The 18,922-nt window shown below is 37.1% G+C and overlaps 1 protein-coding gene across 2 annotated transcripts; it reads right to left on the bottom strand.

The window, feature by feature from the left end:
* Window positions 1-3,801: 3,801 nt before the first annotated feature.
* dcun1d2 (DCN1, defective in cullin neddylation 1, domain containing 2) lies at window positions 3,802-18,438 on the bottom strand. Of its 2 annotated transcripts, none has more exons than NM_001126565.1 (7): window positions 18,381-18,438; window positions 13,460-13,676; window positions 12,269-12,437; window positions 11,402-11,532; window positions 8,398-8,480; window positions 6,229-6,325; window positions 3,802-4,664 (listed from the first exon to the last, which is right to left on the bottom strand). In NM_001126565.1, the coding sequence occupies exons 1-7, from the start codon at window positions 18,381-18,383 to the stop codon at window positions 4,585-4,587; spliced, it is 780 nt and encodes a 259-aa protein (NP_001120037.1). In that variant the 5' UTR covers window positions 18,384-18,438; the 3' UTR covers window positions 3,802-4,584. The 2 variants fall into 2 exon arrangements, with proteins under 2 accessions (NP_001120037.1, XP_012811892.1); XM_012956438.3 differs by lacking the exon at window positions 18,381-18,438 and adding an exon at window positions 17,693-18,328.
* Window positions 18,439-18,922: the final 484 nt, after the last annotated feature.

Below are 18,922 nucleotides of genomic sequence, written 5' to 3'. Positions count from 1 at the left end.
TTTTAATCCAATAATTCAAATTTTTAAAAATAATTTCCTTTTTCTTTGTAATAATAACACAGAACAATGTACACAATCCTATAATAAATTCTTATTAGAGACAAAACAATACTTTTGAGTTTAATTAATGTTTAAATGATTTTTAGCCAACTTTATGGAGATACAAATTACAAAAAGACCCCTTATCTGGAAAACATGTCCCATGTCCCAAGCATCTTGGATAAAAGGTTGCATACCTGTAGTAAAATTCTAGGATAGAGACATGCAAACTTCAGTGCTTAAAGGAACAGTAACACCAAAAAATCAAAGTGTATAAAAGGAACTACAGTATAATGTACTGTTGCCCTGCACTGGTGCAACTGGTGTATTTGCTTTAGAACATTACTATAGTTTAGTAAATGAAGCTGCTGTGTAGCCATGGGGGCAGCCATTTAAAAGAGAAAAGGCACAGGTTACATAGCAGAAAACAGATAAGTTCTGTACAATACAAGGGTGTTTTATCTGTTATCTGCTATGTAACCTGTGCCTTTTCTCCTTTTTCCAGATTGAATGGCTGCCCCCATGGCTACACAGCAGCTTTTTATATAAACTATAGAAGTGTTTCTGAAGCAAATGTGCAAATTTTACCAGTGCAGGGCAACAGTGCATTGTATTATGATTACTTAAAAACATTTTTATTTTTTGGTGTTACTGTTCCTTTAAATCTTCCAACTACTAGCATCCCACAATGGGTCAGCAGGTTGAAGGATTCTGGGATTTGTAATTCACAAACATCTTAAATGTTGCCTGCTCTTGGTAATATAAACTACTGCTCCCTCTCTAACATAATGCATTTTTTGTTATAGTGGAAAAATTATAAAGAAGCCCAAATCACATTAAAAAAGGATGCCAGTGTAATGGTGGCCATACACGCTTCTCCCGGTATCCCCACCTATGGGGCCAAACGATCCTACCTGGGGCCAAACAATCGAATTATAACGGTGGGTATAGGCACCCATTGGTTCTGGGACCACTTAAACGAGGTGATACAGTCCCGATTTAACAAAAAATCAAACCTGCCCGATCGAGATCTGCCCAATTAATAGGCCCAACACATTGGTGAAACTTTTTCGAAAGTATCCACTTGCTTTGGCATTTTTGGACAGCTATACAACACACCAGTCTGTGCCACCTGAAACTGCTCCTTGACCAAGGTTTTGGTGCTGAAAGTGGGGTTAAAGAGGGTTTTCTTTTGAATTATTACAATGAGTTATAACTTTTTTTCTAATTTAGAAACATATTAAGCATGGTGAGTCATGTAAATCAAATGTTTAGAACTGCTCCATCTGTACAGCTGCAGTGGCTGGGGCAAGCCAGGTCATAGGAGGAGTTCATTTGAGGAGCATAAAGAGACAGCAGTATGGAGCTGTTATGTGGATTATGTATCATTATAAAGGAACAGTATACACCCCTTTTCAACATGAGCTCAATTAATAGGGCTTGTGCTGAAAATACTTTTTGCCTACTGTCTTAACTAGGAACTATTTATGGTTTCTGTTATTTCTGGAAACAAATATAACACCAGTTACAGCACTTCCTGTTCCCAGAGGAGTTGATAAAACTAATTACTGGTCCACTGAGAAGCCTCTGATGAGCTGTTCAATAGTTGCAGTTTAAAGAAAGGAGGGGTTTACTTGTTCAAAGGTAGATAGGGAGCTCTGAACAAATTGACCTGTTTATAATAGAATGTGTATATTCAATGAAAATAGCTCAACATTCAAATGAGTGCTTTATAATGGCAAAAAAATATGTATTTAAAAAAAAATAAAATGTCGGAATGTAGTTTCAACAAAGGCAATGACAATACATGTTTACCATTTGCAGCCTTTTTCTTTGTATAGCAACATGCTGCTTTCCTCACAGGGCAATGGTAAAGCATGTGTTAGCTACAGGAGCTTCTATGACCTTAATCAAGAAATGCAATACCACCAGGGATTACCTAGTGAACTAGAATGAGAGCAAGGCATTCTGATGGATTTTAATTCTTGTTGATGCTTCCAAACAGCAAGATAAAAATAGTAAGTCATTAATGATATTCTACTAAAATAGGAATTTAAATATTGCATTTTTTTCCTGGCATTGTTCCTAATGCAGAAGGAGAGCCATCACCCTTAAAAACAAGGTTTAACCTTTAAGATTCATGGCACTTACATGTTAAGCTTAGCAAGCCTGTTTCCGCATTGAGAAATATTTAAGAGTTAAAGATAGGAAAAAAAAACCATGTAAACTCATATGTAAATATTTCTTGTTCACATAGAAGGGAATGTACATGGTTTCATGGCAGCGAAGTCAATGGAAATAAACGTAAAGGCTGATGGCACATGAAATGTTTTCTCCGCAGGTATACTATCAGCTGGCTGAGAGTCACCCAAAACCATCACTGCTGTTTCATCTTTTATTCCAACTGAAACTGCTAGACAATGACACTGACAGAGACAGCATCTGACACTTTGACAAATGCTCATGCATTTCTTTTTTTGAAAAGACCCATAATATAGAATTTGCCAGTTCTGGAGAATTGACAGAGAAGAAAAGGCTTTGATAAAGGACTATCAAAAATATTGCTTAGAGCACAAGAAATTAAAAAAAACAAAAAACTTTTTCCTGTATTTCATGGAAGTTTTCATACAAAAAAGAAACCAAACAAAAATCCCCTTGGGAACTAGTTTGCATGTATGTGCATAATGAGCTGGTAATGATAGATAAGCTATTCTGAGTAGCTGTGCTGCTCTGATGACTGTATTTGAAAGGGTTGCCTAGTCCAGGCCATTGACTCCTGGGAATAATTTAAGAACAATTACCTCACGTGTCAATCTCAATTTAGGAGAAAGCACCTGCTGTGAGGGCTTCAACCACGTTTTATAAATATGTTATTTAGACTCGAGCAATGTTTTCCAGGAGTCACCCTATTTGTGCCCCTTCCCAAATGGTGCTTGCTGTTTTCACTGCTTGTTGTATTTAACATTGCATGGGACACCATAGTGCATATGGAAAATAAGTGATGAATTAAAGGGGACATATAGGATAAACAAAAAACCTCTAATCTTGCAGGCAATTATGAATATATATATATATATATATATATATATATATATATATATATATATATATATATATATATATATATATATATATATATATATATATATATATAGTGCCAGTTTCACTTTGGTCTAAAAATTAATACTATCTGTTAAAATGGCCCCTTTATTGGAGCTCCCTATAGATCCTATCAGGTCCCTGTCTGTGTTTCAAATGAGGAGCAGGTGTGTCCTAACGGTACCAACAGAAGCACAGTAGTAGGGGGAAAGCCGATCACAACCCTGCAGTCACACAAGCAAAGACAAGCTTCAGGTCAGCCTAGCTGTTGTGCAGTGCAGTGTGCTAAGTGCTACTGGCCCCCCTGCACAGCCTGGGAAAGGAGGCAGCAAACTCGGCAAATATAGTGCCTTATATTACATATGGGTAGGTAGTAACTTGTGGGTAGTAACTTGTCTAGATGATGCTGGCTGGCAGAGATGTATCAACAGACCTCGACGATATTCGGTCCTCGGCTGCAGTTTTGAAAACCAGTTTTGATGTATCATGTGATAGCATGTTTTTTCATGTAACATATTTAGATCCATATTTTAAAGTAAAGCCGACTCTGCAAGTAGTACTTGATTGTATTAGTCGACTAAATTTTGTTATGCACTTTTTTCACATATTTACCTTAGGAGTAAACAAACTATGCCTAATAACTTTGCAATAAAACATACAAAATAGAGTTTAAATATTATTTAATTAGATATCAATTTAAATAAAAAACAAAGGCATGAGTTATACATTAAAGCTAGTTAACACTATAATTTATGTTTATTGTACATTGACATAGTCAGAATGAATCCCTGCCCCGAAGAGCTTACAACTTCATTTCTGTACCCAAGGCCTAGGTACATGAGAGGGCTTACTGAAGATACAGTGGACCTGGTTTTGAACAAGAGCTTTATAATGCCAAATTAAGGTCTGTTCCGGTTTTGCTTTGTAAGGGTCACCTGGCCTTTTGTATATTATTTTATTATTGTATCAAAGGGTTAGTGATAAAAAATACAACATGCCATACAAGTTCTCATCGGATAGAATTTATACCACAAATACTGCTTTTTATATAGTTACAATATAATACAGCTGATAAGTAATTGCTGGTGTTTACTTCTGGCTCATAAACGGAATGGCATGCTCATTAAATATTTTCTTCTTTTAATAAAATGGCCTCTATTTTAATTGCTCCAAAGTAAAAAATCATGCATTCTCTACATCCTATATGATACAACCAATATAAGATATGAAGCCAGCATCCCACAAACTGCCAGTGCCCTTCACTAGGGCAAATTCCTGTCCAAGAGCAGCCCACCAACATGGTTCAGGCAGAATTCTGACAAGGATTTTCTGTTGGGCCAGAATTATCTGCCACAAGGTCTTCTCGGTCTCGGCCATTAACCAAATAAAGTCTTCATTATCCAATGAAATGGCGAAGCATCATTAGTCCTTCTTAGCAGCCTTTAGCTAAAGAGGTTTACGTTTTCCCCCTGTGACTAATGGTCTTGCATACTCTACAAAATCATCTATAAGAACAGGCCATGCCCCTGAAAAAGAAAGTGAGTCTCTTTTATTTACAGTTTTAGAAGATGTGCACGTTTGTGTGCACAGAACTGATTTCTTATTAAAATTTTAAAAGGAGCTGAATGCATTTCTATCAAGGAAAAATGTACTTATGATTCAGTCTATGAAACACCTTAAGCATACGCTCTGTGTTCTCAATGTCCCAGTGCAGTTTGCTTATTGAGGTCACCAAATGTACAAGAGCTTAATGAATAAGTCAAGTGCTATGAGCCCACGCCCACATTCTCACTGGCCCTGCTTGTTACATGATATATATATCATGGTAGGATAGGTTTTGTGCTACGCAAATACAAAGAATCCCTTCTGTGAGTTCTAGCTATAAAAAAAATAAAATCCTATCTAATAGTTACAGGAGAAGGCTTAACTTCTATAAGAAAACATTTAAGATTCACCTTGCTCTAAGCACTGATGATCATATTGTCGTAATAGTTATTTTGATGTCAAAATAGGTCACGAATATTCCCATGCACTGGAGATCTTTCCCATTTGGTTGTGAATTTGATTTCTGCTTTTGTATCAGATATATTAACTATACTTATCATATTGTAATACAGAAAGGCAAGCATGCCATTTATTTATATACCTCCTCATTTAAAAGTGGCTTAGAAGAGAAAAAAAATGTAATTCTGGGCAACTTTCTGATATAGATTTATTAAAACATTTTCAATAGCTTTATTTATAAATGTAAACATTTTCTGGGTCTGGCTCTAAAAACAATGTAACAGCACTTCTCTAGGTCTTTTAAACAGTTAATGCTTGCAGCATTGTTACAAGTCTGAGGTAGGAGTGCAGAGAATGTAAACAGTTAAGACATATATTGCACAATACATTGCTCAGTGGAGTCCCTCCCAAATATATTTTGGTTAAAATCATTTGAACCATATGAAATACTTTTGGATAACTGGACTGACTGCCTTAAACCCTGTTTTTTTATGTTGTTGGTTTGTGAAACTAATACTAATTATGTTTTCTAATAAGATAGGTTTCCAATAAACTACAAATACAGAGCTTTTTAATTTAGAAAAGCTGTATTACCTACCTATGCTAACCTTCCTTTTATGTGGTAGAAATATGGCCACAGTTGTCTGCTTCCTCTGTTATGTTTTTATACCTTTCCGTCCTGGTTTGCACACCTTAGATTAAGAATACAAAACTACTGGCACACCAACTCATGGCAGCCTCTAACTATTTAAAGGCTCCTGCAGAGGACAAGCTTGCCCAGCCCCAGGATCTTAAAGCAGTTAGAGATTGGGTTGAATACCCCAGTGCCCCTTAACTTTATTGCTACAGCAGAGGAAAATAAGATTCAGTAATTAAAATTGTAGCATTTTATCTTTAAGTTGTTATTTTAGAAAATAATCAATGATGCACATAAGATAAAATTATATAACAAATAAAGAATAACAATTATAACATTATGAATTTAAAGCATTATGCCACTAAATACAGAACAGCTGTCCTATGTATGCAAACCTTTTAAAATAAATACCACAAATCAAATGCATATATGTTAATGGAATATAATACCTTCTTCGTCATAGTTAGACATATCATCTGCAATCATATTGCCAAAATCCAAGAGAAGGTTCCATGTATCCTTTGGAATTGACCTTTTATGATGTTCCTAAACAAATAAACATAATAATGTATGGGAATATACACAAAAATGACAAATAACAATGAGGAATAGTACTGAGTAATCCAGTAATAAAACCTGAAGTCTGTGAGACATATACATGAAGTAGTTAGATTGGTACCAATCCTGGCCATGAGTCAGTTCTGAAACTTTTTAAGTGCAAAACACATACAGAATATAAAAAGGGAAAAGGACAATTGCAACAAGCCGAATTTCCAGTTAAATGCACTAGTTACTAATACAATGCAGAACCTTTCTGTAAGGACATAGCACTGTTGTCTAGTGAAACATGCACACTATTATTTCCCCATACAAAACACTAATTTTGAGAGGAGCTAAATTTTCAGACATATCAGCTCCTGTTTAATGCACGGTTTATGCCATATCTTTTATATGAAAAAAGCAGTAGGCAAACTGGAACTGCCGCCTCTGCCCAGGTTTAGTGCCATTTCTACTTTTCCACAGAGATCACTGTTCATTTAGTTCTCCAAGCATGTAGGCCAGTGTTGCTTTGGAATAAAAAAAGTAAGTGGTACCTGCAAAACTATTCTCCTACAGGGATAAGTTTCTCTGTTACAGCACAGTGGCAATCAAATAATTGACAAGACTATGTTAGTCTTTTAGAATTTTAGAATTTAGAATTTAGTGAACCACCAAACCCAAATAAAGAGCTAAAGAGGGTGTTTATGACTAACCCAGCAAAATGCATATAAAGCGTGCTTTAGCATTTTTCAGAAAAACAAACAAACCAAAAAAAAAGTTCAGTAACTTGATTTATGAATTAAAATGATGAACAGAAGCTGGAACTTTCCCAAAGGAGAATTAAAAGTAGTTGTTCGTCTTAAAATGAACTTTTAGTATGCTTTATAAAGTGCTACTCTGAAACAATAGGTCTTAATTTTTTTAATATTTGCAAATTTTTTAATTATTTAGCTTTATATTCAAACATCCTCAGTTTGGAATTTTAGCAGCTATATGGTTGCTAGGGTTAAAATGACCTTGGCAGCTAGGGAGTGGTTTGAATGAAAAAACTGGAATATGAATAGAAGAGGGCCTGCATAGAAAGATAAGTAATAAGAAATAATAACAATAACATTGCAGCCACAAAGAGCAAAAGTCTTTTGGCTGCCGGGGTGACCCCTTTTTTAGAGTTGGATAGAATCAGAATAGGAAAGCAAATAATTTAAAAACACTAAAAAATGAAGACCAACTGAAAAGTTGCTAATTACTGTCCGTTCTATAACATACTAAAAGTTAACTTGCAGGTGAATCCCCCCCTTTAGAGAGAAAAAATACAAACCTTTTTGACATTAGCTCACTCGGGCTTAAGTAAAAACAAAAAAATAAATAAAAAAAAAAACACAAAAAAAGAGTTTATGGACAGGTTGGAGCTAAATACACTGCTTTGTATTCATGGGAACACATGCGCACAGAGACCTGAAGCAATTTTTCTATGTGCCGGACAGGGAACAAAAACGTAGTAGATTGTGCACGTTTTTTTGCACTCTGACCTGCACATAAGCAAATGAACTGGCAAAAGTAAAATTATGTATGTATTGTTTTTTACCTATAAAAATCATAGGAAGCATTTGACAACCCCTCTTAGACATTAAACCCCTTCTTCCCCTGTGAAGTGATAGATTTTGGTAATTCAGTGCTTATTTATATATTTTTTTTAAATAAACCCAACCAAAAGACATTAAATAAAAAAGGGGGATATTTTTTAGAGAGGGTAAAAGCACATGGGCCATTTTGTTACTTGTTTGAAATCACACTCTCAGCAGGCACAAACTCCAGAAGGAGTCATGATTATGAAATGGGACTGCTTGGAACAGAAGATTCCTGTGATCCACCCTATTAGGGCCTACATCAGAAATCCGTGGGCCCCATACTAATTAGTTATTAGCTATTGCGCTTGGCTTTTAGCACCACTGAATGTAACATAGCATGTGTTCATCCTGCATCACCTCTTGTTGTGTGAATAAAAAAATTTATTACCACTAATTATTAAGAAAAAGACAATATGAAATCATAAAAAATATGCTAGATGACCAACTTACCAACAAAAATGTATTCCAAAGATCTAAAAATTTGAATCTTCCAGACAACACTAGATTCCAATAAGCAACTGCCATATCCAAATCTGAATATAAACACACAAAAATTATTGTAGTTGGATTATACATTTTATGTAAGAAACCCATAAAATCAAAGAATGAAGTTTTAATTTGTGGCAGAAAACACTGTTTAATAATGTCTAGTAAAGACCTGACCAGTTTGTATTTGTAATCTGTTGGTTTGGTGTTCTTCCCTTTTCTCCCAAAGCAGCAGTTCTGCCATGTTTTATAGCCAACATTCTAGCTACAATATAATTATAATGGAGCATCTGATCACTGCATTTCAAGGAAAATCACTGACTGAACCATATGCTTGATGTGAATAACTAAAGAAGTCACTATCTGTCATGGGTGTGTGACCCAAGATAGACATTAAACTTAAATCTATTCCCAACCTTTTCTCTGCTCTTTCTCTTCTTTTTTCTTATGTAAACGTAAATACAAATCTAAAATGAAACTTAAAATGTTACCCTGAAATAATCAAAACCTGCCACGCCATTAGTTCGTATTCTGGCTGTGAGGAACAATGATGGTAGTTAAAAATTACTGTATAACTTAAAGGGGTTGTTCATCTCTAAGTTAACTTTTAGTATCATGTAGACAGTGTTATTCTGAGACAATTTGCAATTGGTCTTCGTTTTTTATTATTGGTAGTTTTTTAATGATTTTTCTTTTTGTTCCACAGCTCTCCAGTTTGGAATTTCAGCAGTTATCTGGTTGCTAGGGTCCAATTTACCTTTGTAACCAGGAAATGGTTTGAGTGATTGCCCGATATGTGAACAGGAGAGGGGCTTGTATAGAAAGATAAGTTATAAAAAGTAGCAATAACAATAAAATCTTAGCAGTAAAGAACAATACTTTTTTGGCTGCCAGGATCAGTGACCCCCCTTTGAAATCTGGAAATAATCAGAAGAAGGATTGAAATAATTTACAAACTATAAAATATAAATAATGAAGACCAATGGAAAAGTTGCTTAAAGGAGAAGGAAAAGCCAAAATGTTAGGCACCCCCAAGTGACTTGAATCGCTTACCCCGTACCCCGGGCTGGTGCCCCTGTACCGAGAGAACAGTACCAGCCCGGGGTACCTGCAGCGCTTCCTCCTTCCTTCTTTGCCGCGCGCGCGTGCGCAGTAGAGTGAAAAGCCGAACTTTAACAGATAAGTCGGCTTTTTCACTCTACTGCGCATGCACCTGACTCACAGTCAAGGCTGAACGGAGCAGGAAGGAGGAAGCGCATCGCCCCAGGTGCCCCGGGCTGGTGTGGTTTTCTCCTAACAGGGGCACCAGCCTGGGGTACAAGGTAAGCGATTCAAGTCATTTGGGGGTGCTTAACATTTTAGCACCCCCAAGTGACTTAGCCTTTCCTTCCCCTTTAAGAATTGGACATTCTATAACTTACTAAAAGTTAATTTAAAGATGAACCACCGTTTTAATAATTAATCCTTATTGGAGCCAAAACAATCTTATTGGGTTTAATTACTGTTTAAATAATTTTTTTTAGCAGACTTAAGGCTGATGCCACACGTGGCGTTTTTATGCTGCGTATTTTCTCAGCCTAAAAATGCCGCACAAGCCACACAGCCCCTGACTATAGCGTTTTTCAGCCTAGTACTGGTGACGTAGCAAATCCCGTTTCCATGGTGCTAATAGTGCGAAATAGTAAAAAACGCTGTGTATTTCTGCTAGGTCTGGCAGTTGCCTTTGTGTATACATAGGAATAGCTTGCTGTGCAAATACTGGCGTATTTAGGCAAATGCTTGAAAATCCGTGGTAAGGCGTTTTCTAGCGTATTTACGCATTGTGTGGTTTGCTTCGAGTCATTTCAAGTTATTTCTAAGGATGATGATAATGTGCGTTTTTCAGCCGCCGAGAAAATTAGAAAATACCCAGAGTAAAAATGCCACGTGTGGCATCAGCCTAAAGTAGGAGAGCTGAATTTGAAAGACCCCTAATCCGCAAAACCCAAGCATTCTGGATAAAGGGTCCCATACCTGTACTTTTTTTTAGTAAAAATTGTTGGCAGTTTATCTGCTAAATTTAGTAAACCCAGCAATCTGAATGGATTTTTTTTATTAAGACCCCCAATTTTGCTGATCTGCACAGCTATTCCTAACAAGCAAATTATAGATTTGCAACTGAGCACATAAACCAATCACTTGCTGTATTTATTTAAAAATGTAAAGCTGTACAGTGGGGTTAGCGTCCTTCATGTTTGCCTGTACCACTACTACTACACTGGCTACTACCATGCAAGCACCGGGAGCCTGGGACCAGAACTGAAGCCAAACATGATGGCTTCCAAACCTGCTACAAATTTCTGTTTTTGCAGATCAGGTATTGGAGAGTAGGATTATTTCTGGAATTTGGAGAGAGCAGATGACCTAATTAGTTGTTAATTTAGGGCTCTGGTACACGGGGAGATTAGTCGCCCGCGAGCAGGGAGTTTTGCCGCGGGCGACTAATCTCCCCGTGTACCAGAGCCCTAAAGGATTGCTTGGTTTAAAAGGGGTGTGGGGGTAGCATAATGGTCACAAATACTCCACAAGGGTTCGGTTAGATTAGAATTTAAAATTTAGTTTTAAATACGTCACTTTCATCCAGTACCTCTGTTAGTTACTAAAAGTATGTTACCTCTACTGCCAATTTAACCTAACAAAACCAGGCAGTGAAGGGGGTTAATCTAAGAAACATTTGAGTAAACAGCTGTGCTAAACTGCTCTAACAACAGTAAAAGTATACTTGCACCAAACAGGTACCTCCGGTTTTCTAGCTTACCTGCATGGCCAAGCTGGCTACAAATCCACTCTATTGTTTGTGAAGTCAAATGGCTATATCTGACAATGTGTCACCAAAGCATTATGGTTGTGTGGTTCCACATGAATTAACAGTTTCAACAAATCATCATATTTTCATTTCTAGCATTAGTATAGTGGTATAATTACATACCTAGTCCCTTTTGCCCAGGATTCTTTGCAAAATTAAATGTAAACTGATAAAAGTCTTTGAATTTGAGGGGGTCTTTGAGATCTTGTTCTAGCCGAGGTAGCTGAGCCCTTAATTTATCTGTGCTGTCACACCTGCCGTAGAAGAATGGCACATTTAACTTTACCAATAATATGCACACCTTCAATACTTAAATACAAGATAAGAAAAATACATAAAAGTAAATGGAATTTTAAAACTATTTGCCTACTGACCATTTTTATTTGTAGCTCACACATAGGAAATGCATTAAAATACAGGTATGGGATATATTATCTGGAAAAAGCCTTAAGGGCGAGGACACATGTGGCGATTAGTTACCGCAATTTTTTAAAAAGCCGGTCGAGGCTTACCTGCCATGGGTTACGATATAAGTTGCTTCGACTAATCGCCAGCACGGAATAGTCGCCGTGACTTTTTTTTTTTTAAACCCCGCATGTGTCTTCACCCTAATATGTGATACACCAATTGTTAGGCCTTGCGGTTAATAGATCCCATACCTGCATTGTTATCTCTGCTTTATATGATGTCGCCGACAGTGTGCAATATATGTTTTATTGTACAGTAATGTGGAGAGTAGGCTTTGGTCTTTAGTCTGTCAGTCAAATATTTTGCTGCAAAACACACAAACACACCTGTTGATAGCAACACACATTTAGATGAAGAAAAAACTCAGTAATTTTACCTATTTACTTTTACTTTTTAATCAAATATTCATACCAAAATATAAACATTTTATGAGGAAGGTACACAACATTATAATCATATGGTCGAGTGAGATACAACTGAAAAGCTGAAAACCAATTTGCCTAATTTGCCTTTCATACTTACCCAAGCTCTGTCATCCCATCAATAAACTCCTTTTTACTAAATTCACACTGTGTGGCCGCTCTAAACTTCCAAGCAATAACTAATACGCTGGTACTTGCTGGATCCAGGTGCAAATCATCACAAAACAATTGAATTCCATCTATACCTATTTTATTCTCATCTTGGGGATCTGTAACAACAAACAAGAAGAAGTCTCATTAGCCTCAATAATTACTCTAATAAGCAGATAGGTTTGATTGGTCAAAAATGTAAAGCAAAGATCTGGTAGCACTGGTGCAATTTAGCACCTGTTAGTAAATTCACCCATATGGTAAGTCAGTAACACAGTGCAGTAGTTCTAAAATATTTTTATATGACAGACAGTTCACTTCAAGCTTTTCATCCACATTTCAGACTTTGCTATCCCACTGATATTGCCCTAACACCACTGCTGAACCCATTCCTGTTCAGACTTCCCAAACTGGCATCTTCCTTATAACATCTGAGAGAGAGAGATAGAGAGAGAGATAGATAGAGATAGAGAGCGATAGAGATGATAGAGAGAGATAGAGATGATAGAGAGAGATAGAGAGAGAGAGAGAGAGAGAGAGAGAGAGATTACTTTTGTCTTTCAGTTTTCAGGTATAGAAAAGGCCTAAAGACACATTTCAAGTTGCTGATTTCTCAAGTGTTGAACCACCCCGAAGCTCCACATCACTATCAAATGAAATTGTAAAAAGGTTAACACTGATAATTTTCATGTGATTTCTACTGACAACAGGAAGCAAGAGGAGGTAACGTGCTGATATTTTGATCGTGAAAAACATGGCTGTAAAACCTGCCATATCCTTGGCTCTACAAATGCTGATTGGAAAACTCTACATTGCACTTCTCAACAAGGTGGAAACCAGTTTGCAGGTGGGAATCAGATTAGCATACTGCCCTGGCTGTGCTTTAAAACCCAGTGAGTGAGGCTCAGTCTCTAGGGTATTCCATCGAAATGAAATTTGTAGGAGCAATCCTGGGCCTTCTTCCCCAAATTCCTTCTGCAGTCAAACCACCCAAATTGCATGGTGTGCCATATGGAGTAAATGCGTTTATACAGGCATGCCATATGCTTACACATAGTAAATTTTATAGACTTTTCCTGCAAGAGGCACAGGAATTACAAGGTTTACACATGCATGCTGATGAACAGTTAAGAATTCTTACCTTTGTACCTGTTATACAATTGCTCCAATTTCTTTTTGTCTACTGTACTTTTCATTGATTCTTTGCAGTACAACGATGTGTTCTGGAAGTAGTTGTCAGTTGCCAGTTCTAATTTCCAGTCATTCTGCGTTAAACAATATATTGCAGTCCTTTCCCCAGCTTGGGTAAATGCCATAAACTGACGCACCTTGTCCTTCTGGGACGATTTAAGTTTATGCTTAAGAATGCAAAAGAAGCAGCAGAAGTTGTTTCAGTTGACTCAAGTTGTTTTAGGTTTAGCTTACTCATAAACAAGACTTAGGTCTCTTGACGTATATACAGTATATGCTTCATGTCACTATCATCTCTTATAACAGCATAAGACGACAAAGCAAACTCAAAAGAAAGCCTCTATATATATCTATTAAAAACAAATCAGAACTTCGTAAAATCAGGCTCCTGAAAAAGTGTAATATCAAACAACAGACTTCAGATTCCTAAAATAAGCATCCCTTAATTACACATTTTATGTATTGCTCTGGTAGGTACGATTACAAATGATAAAAAATAATTTTTATATATAGTATAAACATATTTCATGAATGAGTAACATTTTTAATTTTAATCCCATGCATTGCAAACATACAGCTTTAAAAACATCATTGGTTTTCGAGTTCCAACAACAAAATTGCTGAAATTTTGTTAGCAACTACATAAAAGTTTGTTTTACATTTTAAAGTGTCTACATTCAGCAGTCTCCAATGAGACTCATATATTTGGCTGCAGCTATAGGGTAACTCTGCGGAGTACTTTCCTGAAAGCAATTTGGTTTTATGCAAACTTCTTTCATATGGCCCTTGCCTAGAATTAGGGGCCTGCTATTCCCAGGTGAGCCTTTATAAAAATTTACAGCAGTCAGTCAGTCTCTTCTATTACAAAATGCACCATCTCTACTTAACTTGCCGTAAATGTTCATAAAAAAATGAAACCAATACCAGTTCAAATGCTAAATCCGAGGGCTACAGAGGAAAAAAAATGGAAATGATTAAAAGAAAAATCACAAAAATGCCTACTGCTTTATTGCCTTACATAACTATAATTTATTGTTTATTCTGTATAACTCATACAGGACATTCATTTTAAGGTTACCTTCTTATTTTAATATATACAAAATGTAATAATTTAAAGTTATTTTGGGTGTATTTCAGTATCCTTTAAACAGACATCAACTTATTGCACAACTTTAATGTTAGCTATGTTTCCTCTAAGCGGAAGTTTTCTGGATCTTCTCCTTACCTAAATCTATTTAGCAAAATGTGCTTCTCATTCTACAGGGTCAAAGATCACACTGTCAGATGTGGTGAGGTCTAAGAAATACGAATAGGACTGGTAGTAATAAAACCCTCTACTTTCGCTTTAATTAAAAATGGGCTTTATTCTATTAAAATATTGTTAAATGCTCTTCTGCTACATGCTGCACCTGTGTATTATTTTATGAAAGAAGACAAAAGCTATATGACTATGACTTTTTGGAATGATCTTACACTGGATGTTTATGCTGAGGTCTCCATGCAATTGTTATGGATCCTTGGGTCATTTCACTGTAGTGTTGTGGGCATAATAACAAAACACTGTAAAGGTTTCTCAACTGTGAGCCTTATAAACACAAATCCAGGTATTCCCATAGTCTATAAACATTCCTTTCTATGGTTACTGGTATATGTATACAACATCATTTTCGTATGACACCAGGTTAACAGCAAATGTACGCTTAATCTATAATAAAGGGTAGAGTCCCAAAATAGAAGGGAATCCTGTGCTCCTATCTTATATGTTATTCCTATTTCTTATTACTTGTGACCTGGTAACTATATATAACTATGCACATCTTGTGCCCATGGATTTGTTTTCACATGGGAGTGTTTACATACTGGTTTGGGATATAAGTCACATGACTGACCTTATCAGAGCAGCATATACTGTTAATGAGTTGCTTTTTTTGGCAGTGCCCTCCACTAATTTTTTCCTTTACTCCTGGTCCTCAAATGATGCTTAACTAAATTTGCACACACATATAATAAGGAGCTAAAGTAAATCCTTACTTGTAAAGCATGCATCAAATCCTTGAGCCCCATGAATGGCAATAAGTTGCTACTTCTCCAGACAGCCTAAAATACTAATCTTTTTCCTGTAAAGGTATGGGACCTGTTATACAGAATGCTTGGGACCTGGGGTTTTCCAGATAAGGGGTCTTTCTGTATTTTGGATCTTCATAACTTAAATCAGCTAAAAATAATTTAAATATTGAATAAACCCAATAGGGTTGTTTTGCCTCCAATAAGGATTAATTATATCTTAGTTGGGATCAAGTACAAGGTACTGTTTTATTATTACAGAGAAAAAGGAAATATTTTTTTAAAATTAGAATTATTTGCTAATAATGGAGTCTATGGGAGATGGCCTTTCCATTATTCGGAACTTTCTGGATAATGGGTTTTTGGATAAGGTATCCCATACCTGTACAGATTTGACTCTTGCTTCAAAAAATACTATACAATTTAATTCTAAACTAAAACATAAAAAAAGAGATTGCTACACACTAACTATTGCAATATTTCCAAACACCAGTAACTCTGCAAGTAAGAATTCATTAAACTAGCATGTAAACTACAGGGTTAAATCATGTTAAGTGTTTTCACTACTACTATATAATAGAAAAAAATATACAGTACTTAGATCACATGTACTTTCACATATACCTTCTTATCCTATATTAATAGGAGAAGATTTAAGGTCAACTCTGAAATTTAGGATCATATATGCCACACTCGAGACTGCTGGTAGGAGGGTTTAGAATAAGAGGGGATACAGTAGTAATGCTGCACTCAAGTATGACGAATGAGTTTTCCTACTGGTATCACAATCCTAAGAAAAGTAGGGTAAGCCCTACAATTTTGCAAATGAGGGCTAACCTTTCATTTATTTTCTTTTATATATTTGGTAAGGCGAGCCTACCACCTGCACAAACATATCTCTTTTACATATCTGCTTCAGTGAAAACAGCCATATTGCTTGTTGTGGCATTCTCCACAGGATGGAAAAAGAAGTTTAAAAAAATGTGCAAAAATATAATCTCTCTTCTATGTGCAAGTAGCAAAAACGAAATGCATTGCAGGCCAAATGGACTTTCACACGGTTAATGCAAAATCGCTAACTGACAAAAATGGTGTGTTTGCCATTTCTGCCTTGAAAGAATACATCAGACAAGGCAAACATGGTAGCTTCCAAAGAAATATAGTCACAAATGTAAAAGATGTATACTTTGTTCACAATTGAGCTTCCAAGGAATGTTTATAAATTTGGAATATTTGGCCAGTAATTTCAAAAATAACTTTAAAATAAATGTAACAGCCATGACTATTCTTATAAGGGAAAGATTCTGTAGAAATATAGTGAATAATTTCAATATGAAACAACTCATTTGTTAGGTCATCAGTGTAGATATGTAATTTGGCGTGTGACTGCTTACATGCATGCACACTTGGAGGTACAGCGGTTTCTAAATATTTGTTCAAAAGCAACATTTACTGCCCCTTTTAAAATCATCTACCTCACATTTCTTTCGCTGAACCCTCAGCAATGCTTCAGACTAAACCTTTTGGAGTTTAGCTGCATCAATAAAAGAAAGCACTGGAAAGCTTGAATCAAGTCTGACTAACCTATGTTTTATACCATACAAGGATCAAAACCAGGTGATGGGGGGCCCGGTCTGACAAATAAATAGGGTGATATTTTGAAGTTCTTTCAAATACTGTGGGGTGACATACAGTATTCTCAAATACATGTAACCTTGATATGAGGAAATTTGGACCCATGACCAAATGTGAGGGCTGATGTACTAAAATAAGATTGTGAATAAGGTTAAGGGCCTAAATATGCAACCATGACACAAAATGAAACGGGACATAGTAAAATGGGTAAGCCATTTTGGAAACACAACATCAAAAAAAGATAAATGAAGCAGATATGTAATATTTTGCATGTGGGACCAGCCCTTAGATAAAAGAAGATATTTGGAAGAGTGTTTTTACTTTGAATGACTGAGAAGTGAAAAACATAACTATAGAGCAGCTATCAAGATTCAATATTTTTGAAAATGAAAGAATGCAAACAATAGTTGCATCCATGTTGGTGGTAACAACCCTACAAACCCCCACACCCCTTGAAAAGCAAAGATGATCCCTCAAGCCCTACCTGTTTCCTCTAATTTACAAGAGCAGAATCCCCCCAAACAGTGTTGTGAATCTTGGGCCTCTCAAGGAGTGGGACTGGAGTCAAGAGGCCCTGGAACTACCATAGCAATACAACTAAAGGGCAGGCCAAAAAAGGCAATGGTGGAAGCTGCATGTGACAGCTCTCAAAATACCAGCAAATCCCCTCCTCCAGCCTGTCAGTCCCCCTGTGCCTGCGTCTCTTGCTGTCACAGCCCCTGCCAAGCCAAACTTTATAGCAACTCATCCTGCTCCCATGCACTAGTGAGCCGGCCTTTCATATCCAGCTCTGTGCTTTATAACCGGATAATACAGTCCAACCTGTAGCGTAACAGCAGTTGCAGAACTACAACTTCATACACTGCTTGTAATCTTCCAACAGCAGCCGGAGGACCGCCGTGGGGAGAACTCAGAGGGTCAGCCCGCCGCCCACTGTGACAGCACATATACTTAGGGGGAGAGGGAGGCTGTTGTACCAGAGCACAAAGTTAGCTGCCTCCTTTCCCGGTTTGGTCCTTGTATCACCGGTGTCCCTGGAATTGACCTTTCTCCTGCGCACATAGTATTCCCACCCTTTCTCTCGCCCCCCTTTGTCCTACCCCCCTGGAGTGTCTCGGTCTAAGTCTTACCCTAACCTAGTTAAATCCTTTAGATTCCTACCCCCACCTTACCATTTTATCCCTAGCAGCTTGCACCACTTCTCAGCCCGGAGCAGGCGGCCACGCATGCGCAACAGCAACCCAATTCATCGCTCCCTCCTCCTTCCATGGACCCGAAGTGCCCCGGGGGATGCCGGGAGTTGTAGGTCTTTTCCGTGTTGTTGTTGCTTGAGAGTCTATACCTAGAGTAAACGCCTTCCCCAGCATTTGGACGCAATTGACAAGATGCGTTCCTAAAAGACAGAGCCCCGCTTGTTAGCATTTACGGAAACATTTCTAACAGTATCGTTATACCAGCATGCACAGGCGATACACAAATTATGCTGTTATGAACAAACTCACTGAACATTAGTAAACAGAGTATAAACAGATTTTGTTTATGCATACTACAATCTGGCGCCAGTTTTTATTCAGCAGTTACAGCTCCGACTAAAACTACATTTCCCAAAATACCTTGCGACGCGCATCCCGATGACAAAGACGAGAAGTCGAGACAGTATGGGCACACTGAGGTGCGCTGAGTTTTGATTAGCGGTGGCCCCGCCTGGTGACGC

This window comes from Xenopus tropicalis, chromosome 2 (genome assembly GCF_000004195.4).
Source record: "Xenopus tropicalis strain Nigerian chromosome 2, UCB_Xtro_10.0, whole genome shotgun sequence".
Classification (NCBI taxonomy): Eukaryota; Metazoa; Chordata; class Amphibia; order Anura; family Pipidae; genus Xenopus; species Xenopus tropicalis.
Note: the sequence above shows the minus strand (reverse complement) of the source record. Positions and strands in the feature narration are given on the sequence as shown.